The sequence below is a fragment of the Puntigrus tetrazona genome, chromosome 3 (genome assembly GCF_018831695.1).
Source record: "Puntigrus tetrazona isolate hp1 chromosome 3, ASM1883169v1, whole genome shotgun sequence".
Lineage (NCBI taxonomy): Eukaryota > Metazoa > Chordata > Actinopteri > Cypriniformes > Cyprinidae > Puntigrus > Puntigrus tetrazona.
Genome location: NC_056701.1, coordinates 2542638 through 2564985, shown reverse-complemented (window position 1 = coordinate 2564985; position 22348 = coordinate 2542638). Strand labels below are relative to the sequence as shown.

The 22348-nt window shown below is 39.8% G+C and overlaps 2 protein-coding genes and 1 non-coding gene across 6 annotated transcripts in view; 1 reads left to right on the top strand and 2 right to left on the bottom strand.

The window, feature by feature from the left end:
- The window catches only part of LOC122341572 (tripartite motif-containing protein 16-like), a 341738-nt gene that overhangs the window by 126527 nt on the left and 192863 nt on the right, over positions 1-22348 (bottom strand). The gene's annotated exons all lie outside the window — the stretch shown is intronic.
- LOC122342193 lies at positions 31-99 on the bottom strand. Its single transcript, XR_006250539.1, has one exon. It is a non-coding gene; the product is annotated as a small nucleolar RNA SNORD49 (small nucleolar RNA).
- LOC122341573 (sphingosine kinase 1) lies at positions 2836-22141 on the top strand. 4 transcript variants are annotated; one of them, XM_043235032.1, is made up of 6 exons: positions 2836-3357; positions 3805-3927; positions 13034-13183; positions 15124-15218; positions 15300-15415; positions 18080-22141. In XM_043235032.1, exons 1-6 carry the CDS (start codon positions 2943-2945, stop codon positions 18798-18800), a joined length of 1620 nt encoding a protein of 539 aa, XP_043090967.1. In that variant the 5' UTR covers positions 2836-2942; the 3' UTR covers positions 18801-22141. The 4 variants fall into 4 exon arrangements, with proteins under 4 accessions (XP_043090967.1, XP_043090968.1, XP_043090969.1 ...); XM_043235034.1 differs by having other exon boundaries at positions 3235-3357; positions 3774-3927; XM_043235033.1 differs by lacking the exon at positions 3805-3927 and having other exon boundaries at positions 2839-3357.

The following is a 22348-nucleotide window of genomic DNA, read 5'->3' as shown; positions in this document are numbered from 1 at the left end:
CACGGATGCTCTTCAGATCCGCACGTTGTGTCTCAGATTGCTTTTCCATCGTCAGTTATCGCATAAGACGGCTTTTCCTAAAGTAGTTACATCACTGAACACAACTTGAGTGACCAAGTGTGCGTCCAAACACACGAGGAGGATAGAGAGGCCCCATAAAACAGCTACAAAGTCAGTTAAACACCTACTGACTTGTAATACTGAAATACACACCATGTTCATGAGCCGCGGGTCGTTATCACGCAGTGAGAAGCGGAGGATCACGATCGAGTCACATTCAACGCGCCCTGCAGGGAGACAAAGGAAAGCCTTGCGCATTTAACGCCACTGTCGCGCTTTAAGCTTGTGTAGAATTAATCAAGACAGCTTTCAACGACACTTACGATTATCACGGCGGTCCAGGCGGGCTGAGGAGGGACCATGGCGCGCGAATCATCGCGAGCACGCGTTGTTTGGCGCCGATCTGCCGCATGCGCGCGAGGAGCTCGCGCCGCTGAGGGAAAGAGAGCGCGGAGTCGAGAGCGCGCGCTTTTATAGCGCCGGAGCGTCACGACCCACGTGACCAGGGCTGCGTTCCGTTCCGTGGCGATCGTCTCTGTGCCCTAGTCCCTTCGAAGGCGAACTTCGGAGGATTGAAAGGCGTAGGGTTCTAAATTACGGAGCTTACTTATTAGGGCACGTATATTGAATTCTTGGAATGATCCCACGGCGTAGTTTTAATTAGCGTGCCCTAATTTTAGTGCCCTACAAAGGCGGCATACACGAGTTTGGAACGCGGGGAATGCCATGTGGGAACCGTGATGCATGCTGGGAAAATTAATCGTTTTTTTTTAAATATTAAAATTAATTGAACATAAAAAACTTAAAATCGCATCGTTGCTACGTAAGTGTAAGTATAAAACTTAAATATGTGTGCAAAATTTGTTTCTCCGCTGCACAATTTACCACGTTGTTCGCCCCCTATTTAGGTTTACAAAATAAAGGTCCTGTTAAATTAATTTAAACGTGACGTTTGTTTGTTTGTTTTTTTCAGATGGCGTCATTGCGCGATGACATCATTGCGTAATTACGATGCAAAAATGTGACGCTACGTCAAATCTCTCTCTCTCTCTCTCTCTATTTATTTCAGATACGTTAATTTAAACTCGTCTGTAAAATAATATAAATGCCTAATATAATAATATAACTGTATAATATAAAAATATAACTGTATTTTTACATTTTAAATACACCAAATCTGCTACAAGTGTTTATTAAACTAATAAAACTACACGTTCTGAACAGTTTATAGTTTTAAGCAGTGTGTTAGCATTTAGTGCGCTACACAAGAAGAGTCTGTAAAAACAGGGCACAGCATAAACCAATAGTGGATATATAATAAATGACCTTTTCCATTTTCTAGTTATTATTATAATAATTAAACCGCATGCTTAGTTCATGTGAGGTGTGCAGGGTTGTCAAATGGCGTCTGATACCATCAAATAAGCCATGCATAGGATCTCTTGTAAAGGTTTTAAAGTTGTAAGAGATATACAAGCAGGTGTCTTCCTGAGCCACGGCACGGCATTCAGGAGAAACGGCCAGCTGTTTATTTCATTAAATAGAAAGCTTGATGAATATTTAGTTAAACAATGCAATTAAAAATGAACCGATCGTGTGGTATGAGCGCTCTGGTGTTTTTGTGTGTGTGTGTGTACTTGCATTTTTGTAAAGACTACATAAAAATAAAAAATCAAAGTTTTCTTTAATAAATTAGACTCTTTTATTTGAAAAAAGCATGTCAACAATACTGTGCATAAACCTTTGCTGCTTACATTAAACAACAGTCGCATCCTTTTTCAGACTAAAGTATACTCAGGCCTTTCCAGGAATATATATATATATATATATATATATATATATATATATATATATATATATATATATATATATATATATATATATATATATATATATATATATATATATTTGCATGCATTTTATTTAGTTATACTTTGGTAATACTGTGTTTTTATTAACAATATCTAGCCTATTTTTTTATTGGATGTAACAGTGTTATTATAAGACCATTGTTATTCTGTTAGACTATAATTTGATTAATATGTTTTAGTTTGGATTTTAGTTCGTTTGAATCACTTTTTATTTTTAAGATATCATCTTTATTATTATTTCTCAGTTTATTTGATTTCAGTTCACGTTTATACTTTTCCAACTTTTTAAAAAAAAAGTAGTTTTCATACGTTTTTATTATTTTTGTCTAAAAAATAGTTTTTTTATTATTATTTCATTAATATTTTAGTATTATTTGAGTTCACGTTTAACTTTTGTTTAGTTATTGATTTTACACACACACACACATATATATATATATATATATATATATATATATATATATATATATATATATATATATATATATATATATATATTTATTTGTGTTTTTTAAATTTACTTTATTCTTATTGTATTTTTTTTTTTTTTGAATATGCACCATGGTAGTTAACGATTATTATTATCTATTATTCCTTCTTTTGTTTAGTTATTGATTATATATATATATATATATATATATATATATATATATATATATATATATATATATATATATATATAAAATTTTATTTTAATTTTTTTATTTACTCTATTTTTATTGTATTGTTTTGGGGATATGCACCATGGTAGTTAAAGGTGTTTTATGTCATGGTATTCTCAGCGTGTTTTAGTTAAATCTCATCTCAGGAGTGTGTGAGTGTCACAGTCACGCCCTTTGCTTCCGTTACTTTAATGTCATGCCGCTCTTCCGTCACTAGGGAGAGATATGAACTCTCTCTCTCCTGCACACACACACACACACACACACACACACACACACACACACACACACATGTTTAACGAGCGTCCCGCGGCAGCACGCACTCACTGCAGCACCGTCCCGCCGCGGGATGGAGGAACCGGACGCGACGCGTCAGAGGAACGGGCCCGCCGCGGGCGCGCGCATGCACGGTTTGTTCACGGACGCGGACACCGGGCGGCTCGCGGTGGCGCTGACTCTGTCGGACAGCCGCCTGACGGTGCAGAGGACCGGCTGCGCCTCGCCGCCGGAGCACCTGGACCTGCGCGACTGCCTGGGGAGCCGCGCGCACCGGGGCGAGCGCGAGGAGCGCGGCGCGCGGCTCTGCGTCTATCTCTACGCGCACCGGCGCCGCTGGATGGCCTCGGGTCCGGCGCGCCAGAGGGACGAGCGGCGCTTTCGGCTCGCGCTCGGCACGGACGAGGGCGACGAGGACGCGAGCCTGCGCGAGGCGGAACGGTGGGCGCGCGCCATCAACACCGCGCGGCGTCCGGAGCGCAAGCACGGTGAGAAACTTCACGCACCTTCTCGGGCGGCTCTCAACGTCTCAGAAACCACCACAAACCTTCAACTTTAAACAGATAAAAGCATTAAAAAGGGAGTTTCCATTAGGGTTTAACAAGCCAGAAAGCGACCAGTAGAACCAAGCAATGCGCTTTCTGTGATTGTTTTGTTTTTAGGGACAACTCTTTAAAAAGCTGACCATGCTGCATGAATGGCAGTCCTCTGTAGCATTAGGCTCTAAAATGTTTACTTCTGACTGATTATTACAGACCAGCCAACTTTTGAAGGACACTGCTGGAGGAACGTTCGCTCGTAACTTTGCCGGAACGCTCCAGCAACGTTCCCTGTTAGCTACTAACCAGTACTAGCTGTCCCAACCGCCTTTAACCAGTTTTTAATATTTTTTCCGCTGCGTCAGCGCGACACAGTGAACCTGTTCTTGCATCCAGAAACAGAGAGAACTTCAGAGCTAGACGACACCCTGAACCGGTCCGACCTGATCACGCATGCTTCGGCCGGGAACCTGAAACGTGATGCTGTAGACATTCAGAGGCGGATGCGATCTCGTTGTGGTAGGACGGCGCGAAGCGTGAGTGATGCTCAGAGATGATGGGAGGACGCGAGACATATGGGACCGGTCCGTGTCCATCTGTCCGACACCGAGGGCTTTAACCCTGTGTTTTCACGGCAATCAAATCATTATTTTATGCCAAAAAGTAAAGATCAGGCGCCTTGAAGACATTTAGTCAATTTCGTACAGCAAATATATATAAAAATGACTTTTTCGATTAGCAACGTGCACGGCCAAGAGCGTCATTTGGACAAATTTAAAGGCACTTTTCTCAATGTTTAGATTTTTTTGCCCCCTCCAGATAGGAAACCGTGAACGTGATATTTATTCAGCGTTCGGTTTGTGTATAAAGCTTAATTTCGACCCGTGTGACTGGTTTTTGTAGTCCAGGGTCACATATTTGATTTGTTTATGGCTCATGTAGTGAGCATATGGAGGAAAAAAATACCTTGTTTTATTCGAAAAACCCAAACTGAGCGATAATATGAAATTTGGAAATATATGGGCATGCATTTCTGAAATCAGTCTTCGTCTCCTTAAATGACGTTTAAATGCTTTGTTTTATAAACAGAGCTCTGTAGTTTCAAACACGTCACGATGATACCTGGAGGTGACAATGGTTCCTCAAAAGATAGGTTTGGGAGGTCCTCACAAGCGAATGATCTTTAGGTCTAAACTAGTTTTACTTCGTATCGATGTCTTCTTCGCGTTTTCGGCACGCAGCCGTTTCGTTTCTGTAACGAAGTCGAGCGTGAACAGTTCAGCTGTTTGAACCTTCGAAGACGCGGAAACGGGAACGGAGTCTTCCTGCGGGTTTCGCCGGATGCCGCTGGCGACGGCTTCTCTGTTTCCGTTGCAAAAAGCTGAAATGCACACCGGAGACTCCGTCTGGCACGGGCTGCTCTGCTCCAGGGGATATTTGATCCGGGGCTTCTAGAACCGGAACAAGGACGTTCTGAGCGATGAGGTCGCCGTAAACGGTTCTGGGTTGCCGTGGCGACTCGGGAATTCTGGTTAAAGGAGAGGGATTTGCCCGAGACCTGGATGAGTTTGTTCCTTCTTCCGATTGGGAGAAGTGCAGCATTACATCGCGTTGCTCAGCAGCGAATGGGTGCCGTCGGAAAGAGAGACCTGCGCATGTATAAGGAACTAATCCATCATTAGGACTCGTTATTATGGATTATGGACTCGTATTTTAGCCAGAAGCGACGGCTTGGAGTTGAAAGCATTTATTTCTTACAAACACGCCGCTTTTGCTTTCAGAAGACGATGGGCCGGGGCGGTGAGCGCTCTCATTCCCACGGCACCCATTCGCCGCAGTTCATACGCTGATGAGTAGTTCTGGGTTTGAAATGAACTCGGTGGCCTCACAGAGCACTCAGCAATGGAAAGAAGTTGAGAACAATGCGTGTTCATCTACGCGTGTGCATATTTACGATGGTTGTTATCTCTAGTATTTATACAAAACTAAAGACAGTAATGTCAGCGTCTGAGCTTTCCGGATATTGTAAATAGCCCTCGACTGAGCGCGAGTTACATACTGAATACTATTAAAAAAGTCGATTTGGAAAAAATGGGAGAAAATTGGCAGAAGCCAAACATACCTTTAATGCATCGTTTGACCAATGACCGTTCACATCCGAGCTCACGCTTACCGTGGTTAACGCGCACAAGGTTAAATAAAAATGCGACGCGCTTTTTCAATTGAAATAAAACGGTAAGGAGTAAAAAGTACCGTTTTTTTTCTTCGGTAATCAAGTACGAGCAGTCGGTTCAAATTGGACCTGAATACAGTAAAAATTCCCCCCAAAGTAACACCTGCGTGTATTTTACACCTCCGGTTCCCCTGCAAAGTAAAGTTAGATTTGAGAGACGTGTCCAGGACGCATTGGGTTGCTCGGAAGCGGCCGTGAAGCCGAAGCGTCCGGTAAGAGACACCGGAGAGTCCCGGGCACGTACCGCAGTCGCATGCTTAATTGATGAGCTTGTTCCAGCGTGTGTGATCCGCGGCAGACGATAATACACTATTTAACAGAATACATGTATTTTAAATGAGCCTCCGCTGTACGGCGCGCGCCGCTGAAACCGTCGCATGTGAAGACCGTCTAGAAAGCGAACGCTGAACGTGATTCGCCGCTGCGGGACGCCCTCGGGGCTCGGGCCACTGCGGTATCTGAGGCTCTCTCTGCGCTGCGTTACCGTTCTAGACGTTTACGGTACCACATAACGTACTGAACACTATTTAATCATATTAGGCTTACTTATAATGTTCCGTTGCACCCGGACAGCCAGCATTTCGTTTTTTATTTCCGTCCATTTTCCATCCCCCGTTAGCGAATCCATACGGGACCGGAAATACGATCTCGGATATGAACGATTTTATGCGGCTTCTCCTGGAGCAGCTAACGTCTGGATGGGCTGAAAGAAACATCACGCTAGTATGCTTCTACACATAGATTATGCAAAGAAAAACATGCAATTAATCATTTGACAGCGCTAATATTCACAACAGCATGCATGCGTCACGCATATATAGACGCATGCGCATTTATGTACGACTAAATACGTTTAAATTAAAACGATCAAGTAGCAAAAGCGGTGAAATCAAATAAATAGAACCACAAGACAAATTACGCTTTGAATATTGTGACTGGCGATTATACGTTTAAAGCACTATTGTTGTTGTTGTTTTAAAATAAGCAAAGCAAAGCCATTATAAGCATACATTAATTAATAAAAAAAATTTGAATGCGATAAATGCGTCTTCTACTTCCGTCGCAGCTGATTGTTGGTCTGTTTAATCAAATGAAATAGCATAAAAATGTAGAATAAAAGTAAATAAATGATGTGATTATTCAGATGTTCTGTAAAGACACAGCAGTATAATTCTTATATAAAATGTGAATTATTATATAATTTGTTTTCCGGAACTGATTCGTTTCACAGTAAGTCGTAAATGTTTTTTTGTGTGTTTTTAATCAGAGTAAGCCGTTCAGTTAAACCGGTAGCGAAGACGAGTCTGGTTTTCTCCGCCGCTAATAATCGGTGTTTACGCCGAGCTCAGGAGAGTTGGGGTAGCGCTGAAGTCTCTGAGCGTTCGCTGAAGATGCAGAGAGAGAGAGACGGCTGAAGACGGTCTCCTCTCTCTCTTATTCCCACGGGGACTCCAGCATCTGTATCTGCAGCGAAGGCCTGAAGGGCTTCTAGTGTTTCCTCCGCGCCGCCCTCTGACCTCTCGACCTTTCCTCTGAAGGTCACGCTGCTGTCAGGCTGCATCGATCACGTCCCCACGAGGCCCTCGGCCAGAACACGCCGCCCATCATTTACTGTGTACATGAGCTGTGTGTCGCCAGTCTGGAGAGATCTTTTTATATCCCTGTGATATGATTTCAAGCCCTTTTTGTTTTAAAACGCTCTTAAATGTGGTAACGGAAGGCTTTGGGCCACTTCCTGTCTTTATAAAACAGTTTTTGTAGATGATAAATATATTATTGCCAGTCACAATATATTTTTTTGAATTTTTTAATGAACATTTTAAAATGATTTCATTGAAATTTGTATTTTTTCACTGTATATACATACATACACACACACATATATATATATATATATATATATGTTTTTATATTTATTTCAAATGTTTTACACATTTATTTTAGGTTTGAAATATATATTTATTTATTATTTCATTTAATTGAATCAAATTTTAAGTTATCTATTTTAAAAATATTTATTTAAAATGCTCAGTGTATTTATATTTTTATATTTATTTGTTGTTCATTTTTTCTAATTATGCAGACTGTTTAATTAAAACATTTTTATTTATATTTTACATTAATTTAACCAATTTGTATTTTTTCATTAATATTTACAATATTTATTTAGATTTTACATTTAAACCATGTCTTATTTACACTTTTTTAAAATTATATTAATTGTTCATATAATATTATAAAACAATGCTATATTATTTTATAAAAAATGTAGGCTTTTTTTTTATATTTTCTTACTTTTTATTTTAAAGTAAAATCAGACATCAACTAATTTTTATGTTGTTTTCGTGCTCACACACACACACACACACACACACACATCAATATAATCTCAGCGATGACACATGTATTAATCCACATGATTACTACTCATCTGATTAACGAGCTGAGGTTTAATGTCTCTGGTTCGGAGGCTTTAATTATCAGCGTCAGTCAAGCGTCTGAGTTCTCCTGCTTTATACACTCTTTCGTGATGAATGTGTTTTCAGGAGTTGATGGACAAGAGTTATTTTACTCGTCCTCTTTCTCTTACAAGGTCAGCAAGCCTCCCACACTTGCTTCTCATTTCTTTAAAGAAAGCCCTTTATGACGCTGGATGGCGTTTTGAAGGCTGTTATTGGTGGCACGCGAAGACATTCATTACACAAGGACTCGCTAAAACACACCACACCTGCATCTTAAAGGGGTCATATAACGCTGCATGCACTTTCCCAAGCAGTTCGAACTGAAATCAAGCTGATCTCAGACGTGTGACGTCACACAGACAGGCCCCTCCCACCGCGGTTTGATTGACAGCAGCGTAGACAAGAACGACTCCTAAGCAACTGAGGTGTTTTGCTGTTGGATGTTATAATGAACACAGCAGTGAATCTTTGCAGAGTCTTTCCTAATAATGGGCCAATTAGCACGTTTCACGATGATTGCAGCCCCCGAAAGAGGGCGGGGTCAGCAGAGCTCATTAACATTTAAAGGAGAATCACACAATACAGCTTGCTCAGAAAATGGTGGGGCTTTTCAATCAACCAATGAATTTTTAACCAAACTGTTTTACAGACTTTTCATTAAGACCCTAACGAATATCAAAAGGGTATTATATGACCCTTTTAAGCTTTTATATTGTGACAGAAGAACAGATGAACATTATATATATTACACCAATGCTCAACATTTTAAAGTCTCTTATGCTCATCAAGGCTAAATTTATTTGTTAGAAAATATAGTAAAAAGGTTAAATATTATTACAATTCAAGTGTTTTCTAAGTAAATATAAGTTGAAATGTAATTTATTCCAGAATTTTCAGCATCATTACTCTAGTTTTCAGTGTCACATGATATAATAAATTTATTAGCTTATTAATAGTAATGAAAATAATGTTGTAATGCAAACAGATGTTAAAGGAGACCTATTATGTCCCTTTTTACAAAATACAATATAAGTCTGGGGTGTCCCCAGAATGTGTCTTTTGAAGTTTCAACTCAAAACAACCTGAGATCATATTATAATTTTTTTTAGAGTGCGCTGTTTTCGTACCTGTCTCTTTAAATGCAAATGAGCTGCTGCTCCCCGCCCCCTTCTCCAGAATCGGGCTGTGAAGGTAAACAACTGGGGAATAAATGGCATGTTTATATCCGATCTGTGTGGCCTCGGCGTGATATACAGTAAATAAATCAATAAATGCACTGCTCTCTCGTCTCTTCTGAGGCTAGGGCTCTAGTGTTGGCGCTGTGGGTGGAAACGTGCAGATTAAGGGGCGTTAATATTATCATTTTCTCCGATACAGGGTCAGCGAAATCAGGCTTGTTTAAACAAAGTTTGTTCTTTCGCCCTTTTCTGGGCGGGTCGATGCACCAGGGACTTGATGACAGCACTCAAGCGTGGAAAAAGCCAGATTTTCAGGATATGTCACTTTCGGTGCATTTAAACACAGGCTTCCTGCTTTCCTTCAGTTTGGTTTTGTTGTGAAACATGACCTGTTCCTGACAGGTTTTGTGAGAGGCATGGAGAAGTTTTTGAATATTTGTGGGTTTTGTGTCTGGAGAGTTTGAGGTGTTTGTACTGGCACACACACAGAGACGTGTAAACACACACACACACACACACTCACACTCACACACACACACACACACACACACACACACACACACACACACACACTCACACACACACACTCACACACACACACACACACTCACACACACACACACACACACACACACACACACACACACACACACACACACACTCACACACAGAGACACACACACACTCACACACACACACACACACACTCACACACACACACTCACACAGACACACACACACTCACACACACACACACTCACACACACACACACACACACACACACACACACACACACACACACACACACACACACACACACACACACACACACACACACACACACACACACACACACACACACACACACACACACAGACACACACACACAACACACACAGACTCACACACTCACACACAGACACACACACTCACACTGACACACACACACACACACTCACTCACACACACGTACACTCAGACTCACAGACACACACACTCACAGACACAAACACACACACACACACACACACACACACACACACACTCACACACCTCGGTATCTCCTCAGCACATGTTCACAGTTCAGCAGCTGTGATGCTGAGAGCTTCACCAGTGTGAGAAATGAAGCACACATTCATCTCTCTCTCTCTCTCTCTGTCTGTAAAAATAGATGTCTATTTGTAGAATCGCAGACATGTTCTTTGGTTTTGGATGTAAAACCATTACCTCGGTTTAAGCTTTAAAACTTTGTGCAAGACTCCGGACGACTAAGACAGCCAATCACATTTAACCTGCAAAAGAAAAAAAAACCTCAGCCAAAATATTATGTTGTGTACTTGATCCTTTCTTGTAATTTTTTTTACAATTGTGGCCCTCCATCTGACCAGTATTATTAAATGTGGATGCTTATATGTTAATGAACAATTATTAATATTTATAAAGCGAAATATGCAATATATTATTCATCATATTGCTAAAATGATTTATTAACACTGTATTCATATTTAATTAATTATTAATATTTTATCCATCAATAACGTATTAATTCATTAAATATGTATTTATTTCTTAGTTAATTTAATTTAGCATTAATATTTTATTATTATTATTATTTTTCATTATTTTGTATTTATTTTAAACAATTTTAATTTGGCATCCTAAATGATTCCAAGCCCAACGTAACGATCAAAAAGTAGTTTAAATCTCTTAATATACAGGTTTTTTTTAAATATTTTATTTTATAATTTTTACTTTTTTATTGTCTCTGAATGAATTAGTTCAGCTTGGATTAAAACAGGAAGTGCTGCCATGAATAAGTATCTGGACTTATGTGCGTTTACGTGATTAAACGTATAGCTATTGTCATTATAAATATCTGTATAATCATTTTTATTATCACGCTTTATAATAATACTAAACAAACAAACAAACTAAATACAGAAAGCTGTAAAGGTTTCGTTCCCTCAGCAGTCAGCTGTGAAGTCTGTGTCGTTATGAAGGGAAGCGCTGTAGGTTAACGACGCCGTCAGAGGCTCCGGTGCTAATCTTAATCAGCCTCACTGAGCGAGCGCTGATGCTAGCGGGTGCGGGTGAACGTGGCCGTTGTTTCGTGGGTTTCCCAGCTCTGGCATCGATGCGCATGACATGGCACCCCGCAGGAGCTCGTTACAGCCCTCGGCCCCAGAGGATTCTGGGATACGGATGAAGCTCGGGGCTGAACGACCTCGTCCTCTTCTTCCTGCTCGATGTGAAGCGCTCAGGAAGCGGCGGAGATCGTTCGCTAACGCAGAAGGTCCTGATCTCACCGGCGGCAAACGACTCGAAGGCTTTTGAGCTGCTCGTTCTTTCAAATCTTTTCGTCGGTTCGTATATATGATTTGATTCTGAATCGCGATATACAGCAATATTTTAATTCATTTCAATTTCATTTTATTGCGCATTTATTTTTATGATTTCGTTTTATTTCAATTTCACTCAAGCGCACACACACAGGTTAATAAAGTTCATTTATGATAACGCAATAATTCAGCCATTTTACGACATTTATATGAAGCCAGGCATGTGAAAAAGTAAAACGGATCAAACCGAATCACTGCCTTTATAATCATTAGCAGTCACTATATACCACATAATTTTATTCCTCAATGTTTTGTGCGTGTGCAATTATTTGTCATTTAGTTTTTGTGTATTTAATTGCCTGAAATCTTTTACGTCTCCTCGGGGGCCTCTCACCCAAGGCTCCGTCCTGGGGCCCCTGCTGTTTATTATTATTTTTTTACTACAAGCATCATATTCACTTCCATTGCTACGCAGATGATACCCAGCTCTACCTTTACTCAACTACATCCTCCTTAAACTAAACAGCAACAAAAAAAAGAACTTCTTCTAGGCATCGTAATTTCTCTATTACCAGTTTTAGATATATTTATTTTATCCTGTATTTATGACAACCTTTTTAGACGGTGAATTGCATCGTGACCAGTCGCGGCATGTAGTATAATACTTATTTTATTACATTTAACTGCTTTATTTTATCGTGTTGTCACAGTCGGTTGGGATAAATGACAGACGCAGCGCTGGTATGAATAAATAAACCGAAGCTCCTCATGAATCATTTGTGCTGTAGCGAAAATGTGCCATGAGTAAAGCTCCAGGACCCGTTTGAGACAACGAGCTTCAGCGTTCATCCCCGCAGGGCTCTGAACGTCTCACCTGTCATCCGGGGCAGTCGTCCCGTGAGTAAACGCTCCCCAGGAAACCGGTCCGTCCCGCTGGACCGGAAGAGCTCCTGGAACACACAGAAACGCTCTCAGATCAATGCATAACCTGCATCTGTTTGTGAGTTTTTAGCATTAGCGCCGCCATCTGTTAGCGGTGTTCCCGCCCCGGGCCACGCGCTCTTTTCTTACGATGTTTGTCAGACATGAAACCTCTTAAAGAGAATCAAATCCATGTTTTCAGCCAAAACAACCAAACCAAAGAAAGATCAGCAGAAAGACGGGACGGTCTGACGGAAAAATCACTGCATTGGTGTCAAACAGCAAAATCGAAATAAAATAATAAAAAATAGATCAATTATATTTTATCATTATAAAATTAAACAATTTATTATTAAACATAATATTGTAAATAATATAAAAAAATGTGTATGCATATTTACATTTTTTTTTCCTTGTGAGCTGAAACACAGAATGGTTATTTATATAATTGTATCCTATGTGTAAATGTTATCTCTCTCTCTCTCTTTCAGGTGTCTTGTTCTCGGAGATCCGTCGACCGCGTGGCGTGATGGTATTGGTCAATCCTCAGAGTGGGCGGGGCCAAGCAGTGGCTCTCTATAATGGCCACATTCAGAGGATGCTCACTGAGGCAGATATACCACATGAACTCTTCATCACAGGTGTGTAAAACACACACACTCACACTCACACGCACCACACACACACACACACACACACACACACACACACACACACACACACACACACACACACACACACACACGCGCGCACACGCACACACACACACACACCACAGATGCTCTCTGAACAGATTCAGCCTGTTAATGGTGTTATATGATCTGCTATTAGTGCAGTAAGCAGGGCGTTTTCAGCTCGTTTTCAACAACAAAAGAGGTCAAAAGAGAGTTCAGATTCTGCAGTGCAAGGGGTTTCAGGATATATCTGACTCAGGTTATGTTGTACTTGACTCGTTTTTATGCATATTATTCTGTTTGTTTTCATCATTCATTCCTCAAAATGATGAAATAATTTTGTTCCTAAAGCAGTCCCTGCGTTCTTATTGTAAATATTTGTTAGCTTGTTTTGACCGACCCATCAGTTTGGGATAAAATCAAGCCCTGTCCACTGATTCCCATTGATTTTTCTTCTTTAAAGATTTCGTTTTGCAAAAAAAAAAAAAACTATAATAAAATAGCATACTGATCTTCGTGTTGTTCGCTCTTTCTATCCTCTAGAAAACACTAAATGTTTTTAAAAATTGCCCATATAGTGAAAGTTGATGTGGTCTAAAGTTGTTAGCGTGTGTTTCTCCTCCGTGACGGTATTCTGTTCATCTAGAGACTCATAACACTTCCTCACCGTTAGTCAGAGAGCAGCAGGAAGGATGAGGAGCTCCGCTGTCAGAGAAAGAGCTCAGAACAACCTCAGAGAAACACACACACACACACCTGAGTGACGGAGCTCTCTGTGTGTGTGTGTGTGTGTGTGTACCTGCTTTTCTATTCTGATGGGGTCTTAAAACTGAATACACACAGTCTCGTGACACAGTGGGGACCTAAATTAAGCACAAATTGAGTGTGTGTGTGTGTGTGTGTCAGGCAGAAGGGAAGATTCATAGTGACTGATTCAGCAGAAATGCCTAAAGCTGAGGCCGCACTTCACACACACACACACACACACACACACACACACACACACACACACACACACACACACACACACACACACACACACACACACACACACAGTGTGTATGTGGTGTGGAGTGTGAACAGAGGGAGACGGATCGCAGGCAGAAATGTCTCGGTAACACAAATCACAGAACACACACACACACACACACACATACAAATCACAGAACACACACACACACACACACACACATACAAATCACAGAACACACACACACACACACACACCACAGATCACACACACCACAGATCACACACACACACACGTCTGCTTCACTCACACAACTCAAACTGATCATCCATCCATCCATCCATCATTCTATTATCTATCCATCCTTCTTCCTGTCATCTGTCTATCATCCATCAGTCATTCTTTTATCCATCCATCCATCCATCCTTCTTTCCATCATCATCCAACCATTTATTCCTTCGTTTTATTTATCCCTCTTTCTATTCATCCTTAGTTCTATCTGAATATCCTTCATCTACTTTCCATCCATCCGTTCATCATTTCATCAGCCCTTTTAACATCCATTTATTATTCTATCTCTTCATCTACTGTTCTACCCATCCATCCATTGGGAACACAAAGAGCAGAGAGCAGAGTAAATCATGCTCATCGACACAATGAAGGATGTGTAAACACACACACACACACACACACTTCGTTCAGTTGAGAGGGTGAAACTTTTCTATTAAACGAATACTGTTGGAAAGTTTGGGGACTAATGTTTGTGTTAGAAGCCTCTTCTGCTCAGCAAGGCTGTAATTATTAGATTAAAATGCAGTAAAAATGGTGACTTATTACAATATAAAATAACTTATTTGTATTTGAATATACCGTAATATACTGTAGATCTGATAGAAGAGTTAGAGAGACTGACGGAAGGATGTGTGTGATCTTACAGAGCGGCAGAATCACGCGCGGGACCTGGTGAGGAGCGCAGACCTCACGCAGTGGGACGCTCTGGTCATTCTGTCTGGAGACGGGCTGCTGTTCGAGGTGTGTCTGTCTCTGTGTGTGTGTGTGTGTGTGTGTGTGTGTGTGGCATTCAGCTAATGTGTGTGTGTGTGTGTGTTTTAGGTAGTGAACGGTCTAATGGACAGGCAGGATTGGGAAAGGGCCATCCAGACTCCTCTGGGGATCCTGCCCGGAGGTTCAGGAAACGCTCTGGCTGCGTCCGTCCATCACTACACGCGGTGAGCCAATCAGACTCAGCTCATAGGGGACAAGCACCGCCCACCGAGCCGTCTGATTGACATGTGGAGAGACCAACCGGATTGAGCTTCTTTACACGGTGTTCAGAGGCCAATAAAGCCATTAGTACAGTTCTGGCTAATGCCGGCAAATTATGGCTAACAAGAAAATGTATAATTATCATTAATGGTAATAAGGTTTATTATTACATTAGTTAGCATGCACTAAGAATGAACGATACCTCTAAAGCATTTATTAACCTCAGTTAATGTATATTTCAGCATTTACTAATGCATCATCAAAATCAAAGTTTTGTTTGTTAACATTAGTTAATGCACCCTGAACAAACAATTAACACATTTTAATTTATTAACATTAACAAAGATTGATAAAGAGTGCAAGAAATGTAGTGTTTGTTGTTCGTTCATATTAATACATTAACTAATGTTAACAAATGACACCTTATTGTAAAAGTGTTGCCTTATTATTATTATTATTAATAATAAAATGAATTAAATGTATTTAAATTACAAGAAGTCCATATGAAATCTCTGGCCAATATTAATAATTAAAAATTGTTCTTATATATATATATATATATATATATATATATATATATATATATATATATATATATATATATATATATATATATATATATACTTATTTTTAAACTAAACGTAAACTAAGTTTTCATTTATAATATACGTTTTTGAAATATATTAAAATTCCAAAGCCAAATTAAGTTGGTAAATAATAACAAAAATGTAAATACTGTATCATTTTAACAAATTATTTATTTAATGTAATGTAATATACATTTTAATTTATTAATTCATTTCTGAATTAATCTTGTATTTATAATTAGCATTTTATGAAATTTAGTATTCAAATACAGACCAATAAATACAATTCGATTCTATTTTGTATAAATTCAAATTAAAACACCAAAAAGTAAACATTGTTTTACTTTTTAAAAATAATTGTATTTTATTATTTTACTTAAAAAATATTTTTTATATTTTTTACTTTGAATCCATATACATTAATGTACATTATGGTACATTTTCATTCATTTCGAAATGTTCTAAAAAATAAATTTCTCTTATCAATTTGCTAGTGTTTTAAAGGTTTAATGAGCATGTGATGACCGTGTAAATAATCTAAAGGTCAAACTAAGGGAAATAAGCATGCACAGTTAAATATCAAGACCAAAACCAAACAATAATAACAAAAAAATCTAATATCGGCCAGCAGCCAATATATTGTGCATTTCTATTGGACATATTATTCGTTTCGGCCTATAATTGAAAAAAAAGATCTCTTAAAATATGATTTGATGCAATAAAAATTGCAGAGCGGTTCTTCAGCAGGGTGGTTCCCGGTGGACTGATATAAACGGAATAAAAGTGAATCTGATCTGGAGCTTGTGGTTTTCTGAATCTGTTCTGGAGTTCATCTGGTTTAGTAATCTCCATGAAACTCAAGCCGTTCGGTTTAAAGTTGTCGATGTGAGCAGTCATTACCAAGACTCATTAGCGCTCGTTTCTGAGAGCTGGATCTCTGAGGTGTAAACTCAGCATTTCTTTGAACTAAAGAATAAGTTCTGTTCTGCTGAGAGAGAAGAAAAAAAGATAAATAGCGCATTAATGAAGCACTAATGACTGTGTTTTCAGGTGACTGGAGCAGGTGATACCAGGTCAGCCGTGATCTCTGGAGAAAAACTGACTTTAACCTCATTATCAGAGCCATTTCTATTCATGAGAATTCATCAGCACTCGAATAACCCGAGAAATGATTGATTCAGCTCTAATTCAGTGTTTGCGTTATTGAAGCGCAAGCGCCTCCTGCTGGCCTTTAGCGAATTATTTCATTAACCCGAGCAAGTTCAGTTCACCGTCGACGTTTTATTAAGACCTACCTGCGACAGCGTCGTTAATCCGTTTCCCCCGGTTGATTAGTCTTAATATTAGCTATTCTCAGGCAAAGAAATGGGCGCGCGACGACCGTTGTGATCCCGATGCCCGCCATTCGCCATTGTCCGTTGAATTTTGAAATTTTGAAAGCGCGGTGCATTGCGGGATTATTAAAGAAGCTACGACTCTGTGGGGAATGTAGTTTTTCCCCCTCATTCGGGTAAACGAGATCTGTACTGAAGCAAAAACGTTGTCGTGGTGGCTGAAAGGTGAACTGGGCTAATAAAAATGTAAAAGAAATAAATAAAAATGAATGTTTGGCGGGATGTTGCAGCACAGAAGCCTAAAATGTGCCAGATATATACACACACACACACCCAAAGGCAATAAAAACGAGCTGACATACAGGCTAGCCTAATTAAAAATATTACCTGCATGGTGTGCATAGTTAGCTGTTATTAGCTAACAGTAAGTACTTTAGAATGAAGTGTTACCAAATAAAGCTATGCAGAATGAAAAAAAAAATAGGCTAATAATTAAGCTACTAGGACTAAAATAAACACTGAAAATATAAACTAATGCTTACTGAAAATATTAAAACGAATGTAGCCTACTATAATAATGTGTAAATAATACTAAAGTACCACTGTTATGAAGATGTTTATTCATTTTTGATGCATTTTATAGTCCCTTCAACATCAGTTCAGTTAGCACTAATCTTTGGTGCTGGTGTTTGCTTGTTCTCTGCAGAGCGCCTCCGGTGTGCGGTGAAGATCTGCTGACCAGCTGTGGCTTTTTGCTCTGTAAGGGTGTGGTGTCTAAACTGGACCTGATCTCCATCCACCTGTCGTCCGGTGCCCGTCTCTTTTCCTTCCTGTCTCTAGCCTGGGGCTTTGTGGCCGACGTGGACATCGAGAGCGAGCAGTTCCGCCAGATCGGAGCTCTGCGCTTCATCCTCGGCACGCTGCTGCGCTTGGCCTCCTTACGGGTCTATCAGGGAAAACTGGCCTTCCTGCCAGCCGAAAACGAGTGCGGGTCGGACCCCGGGAGCTTTTCCCCCGCCGACAGCCGGCTGCCGGACCACCTGCTCGCCCCGCTGGAGCAGCCCGTCCCGCAGGACTGGACGCTGGTGGAGGAGAGGGAGTTCGTTCTGGTGCTCGCCATGTTCCAGTCACACCTTAGCGAGGACCTGCTGGCGGCTCCGGCCGCCCGTGCCGACGACGGGCTCATCCACCTGTTCTACGTGACGGAGGGCATCTCGCGCACCATGCTGCTGCGGCTCTTCCGGGCCATGCAGAGCGGGACGCACCTGGACTGCGGCTGCGCGCACCTGGTGTACCGGCGCGTCCGAGCGCTGAGGCTGGAGCCGCTGAGCGCCGCCGGGATCGTGACGGTGGACGGGGAGCGCGTGGAGTACGGGCCCGTGCAGGCACAGGTGCACAGAGGAGCCGCCCGCCTCATCTCCGCGTGAACCACCGACGACCGTTTAAGGGCCAGATTTACTAAACAAGGAAAAGTAGTGTTGGAGCGCAATTCCTTAAACTTACTAACAACGAGCACAGTAAAGAACGCAGACACAGTCAGATAATTTCCGTAACAAACTGCGCAATCTTTAGGGGCGGGTTGAGGTGTAGATCATTTGTACGATTCCTGCAAATTGTGCAACTCCTAAAACCTCATCGTAAGGTCTACTAAATGGGGTAAATTAGCGTTAGAACGCAGTTCCATAAAAGCGCTGTACAATTAGTCGTATTCAATAGTCACGCACATTTTGTCGGTAAAGCTGGCTTTGTGATTAGTAGCAAATTTCTTCCATCACCTGCTCTGAAATGGAGAAAATGAGAACATGTTTTCACTTCGATCTCACTTCATAACGTCAGCTGAGTATTTTAACTAAATCCTTCTGTGAGACAATGCGGCTTAGATGTGGCAGAATAAGGCGCGCAACATATTTCGTAATATTTTAAGCGGCTATGAAGGCTAAGTTGATTAGCATTGCTTTATCATATAAAGATATATGCATGGTAATCGCAGCTTCTGCCTAATAGGGATTTAAATTTGATTATTAGTGCACAATTAACGGCATCTCACGACTAATTAGTGCGTATTATTTGAGGTGGTTAATTCGTACAACCTCACTCGTACGATTTTGTACCATTTGTCTAAAGTCCAGTGGCCGGTAGGTTTAGGGGCGGGGTTAGGTGCAGGTCGTACGAATTAATACAAATGAAGTGAGATCGTACGAATTAGGCTCTTCTTAAAACATGTACGAATTGCTGTGAGATTGGCGAAAATAACCGCCTGCTTTTTAAATAATGGCATTAAAGAATACCGATAATCTGACGGGAGCAAACGTTATAAACTGAACGCTCTCTTCCCAAAATGGAAACTCATGCAAACGCATGTTCAATAAGGTCATGCATAAAAATAACTGTGTCAATGACTTTTCCAATTCTTCAATGCGCGTCTTTAGTAAATTTTGATACTGTTTTAGAGCCAAAAGATGGTTTGTGCTGATGCAAGCTGTCAGTAAATCTGGCCTTTGAATGGGAAGACATTTACCTGAAGCAACACGGAAACCGCACAATAATCCCGACTGGCTGCCGTTAAACTTGAATTTAATGTTCGTTCGTTTGTTTTATTGAGGAATTGTAACTTTGAGTGAATCGAAACCAGGGGTCCACAAAATAGGAAATTGTATACTTGGTTATATTTTGTGGTAAGACGATTGACGGGTTCTACTTTAACACTGTTTGCTTGACGTACATATGCATAATTTAAATACAAACCTAAAAAACTGCTAATTTATGTAAAAAAAAAATATTCGAATGTTTTGATTTTTGGGATGAAATTTGAACTTGAGCAGGTTGGGAATAATCATTTTTGATGCTTGTTGCTTTTCAGCCCAAAAATTTTGCATTGAGAAAATGTACAAGTTTACATTAATTTTCCTGACAGTTAAACTAAACCGTAGTTTTTTAATTGAAAAATAGCACAATGAAAAATATCCATGTGATTTACGATATAAACTTGATTTTCTTTACGCAAACAAATCAAATAATAAATAAACATTACATTTGTATTTTCATCACCTTTTGGGGTGAAATATGAACTAAGCAGGTTGCGAATCATTTTAGGGTCACACTTCACTCCAAAAATCAAAAGAAAGAAAAAAAGAAATGCATGAAGTTGACTGTTACTTATACTGACTGTTAATTGCCGGTTTTGTGCAAAACATAACCTTTTATCGATTTTCTGTGGCTGAAGTATGAACTAAACAAATTGAGACTTCATCGTGTCTTGTGCATCCAAAAACACAACTTGGTGATACTGGTTTCATGATGGTCAAACGTGTTTTATCCTAAAAAGTAATCGAAAACATTCCCAACGCGAAGCTTCTTCATTTAACACAAAATCTGCTTCATTTTCTTCCTGCAGAGTGCAGTTCCTCATTTCTTTGTTTGGATTTTTGGAGTGAAATATGAGATTCTGTCAAACTCTGGTGAGTTTCGTGGTCTCTGATGCTGGAGTTTATGCTGCTGCGACGCACCAATCTTGATTTTCAGAAGTGCCAATGCTGCAAATGTGTAGTTGTTTATCTTTATTTTTCTATGATATAATTTAATATCATTATTTAAGAGCCGTTTGACTGTCAGTGTGTGAGTGTGTGTGTGTGTGTCATGAAGCCTCACCAGCCGCCTACATCAATATATCTCAATATCAGCAGAGTCTGAAGGTTTTATTATGCCTGTTATAGATGAGCCGTTATTAAATATAAATACTAAAATGAAAAACTTAAATATTTTCCTCCTAGCCATAAAAACTGTTTTGCTGTTATTAGATGTTTCTCTGTGTACCAAACATGCTGCCTTCAGATCCTTCTGGAAAATTAGTGTTTCATCAACTGCATACAAAGTAACTACTAAACACACAATCGTTGATACTGTAACGTTTTCAATGCCCTGTCGTTGAAAACATTTTTTCATGAATGTCACAATAAATACATATACACACACATGAATGACATGTTCTTAAAAAGACACAAAATCTGAGTCGGACATCATGCTCACGTTGATGAAAAGTTTAGAGACCGTAACCTTGACAGAAATCTTTAAAATCAATCGATAACACTTGCTGATGTTGTTTCGTCTCCAAAATGATGCCATTTACTGTGTGATGTCTTCAGTGAAAGGTTAAAGGTTAACACGTTTATTAAATGAGCATCCATAGCCAAAGCGGTTTGCTTCATTGTGTTCTAAAATTTATTTTTGTGAGTTTAATATCATTTTAGTATCATTTAGGCACTGAGGTACTGGGTTTTATAACAACCGGGTGATGTTAAACAATAGCACAATAGCTCAAACTATCAGTATGGGGTTTTCTTTTACATTTGCATTCTGTTCCTGTTGAACATTTTGTTACAGGCTTGTTCAGACCAACCAGCTGCGGACCAATGGACAGATTCAGGCTAACCCTGACTGAAAGGTTTAAAGCCATATAGAGCCTGTTGTGTTGATTAGTGTATGGATGAAACTTTCTAGTTTGTGAACCGAAGTTACTGAATCAGAGATGAAATTATGTACAATTCTGGGACTTTTGTTTTCTGCACAATACTATGTGACCAGAGGAGAACGATCGGAATAAAAGTGCTTTGATTTATTCGCTAATTAAAAATGTGCATATGATTGCAACTGTACTGTGACATTTAAATAGCATTCTCTATACTTGAGATAAATATAAAAATATGTTCTATATTTTTTCAAAGTTATACATTTTTATGAAAAAGAGAAATAAAATTTCAGATGGTAAACACATGTGTGTGTATGTTGTTTTTATGTGCCTGCATAGAGGATATTGCCAAAAGTTTTATTGTAACGCGAACCTTTCTGAGATGATATTTGAAAACTTGATGATATGCACATACACAATGAACTCCAACTTTTTTTGTGCAAGTGTTGTTTTGTGATTCATTTATATTGTTATGATCAATCCTCTGCCATTCTGTCTCGAAGCTACAGG

Bases quoted from the DNA above. Each gene is read 5' to 3' on its own strand.
- LOC122341573 (XM_043235032.1), top strand. From the start codon at position 2,943: ATGGAGGAACCGGACGCGACGCGTCAGAGGAACGGGCCCGCCGCGGGC. The intron at 3,928-13,033 runs GTAGGACGGCGC...TCTCTCTTTCAG, and splicing joins GCGGATGCGATCTCGTTGTG to GTGTCTTGTTCTCGGAGATC. The intron at 15,219-15,299 runs GTGTGTCTGTCT...TGTGTGTTTTAG, and splicing joins GAGACGGGCTGCTGTTCGAG to GTAGTGAACGGTCTAATGGA.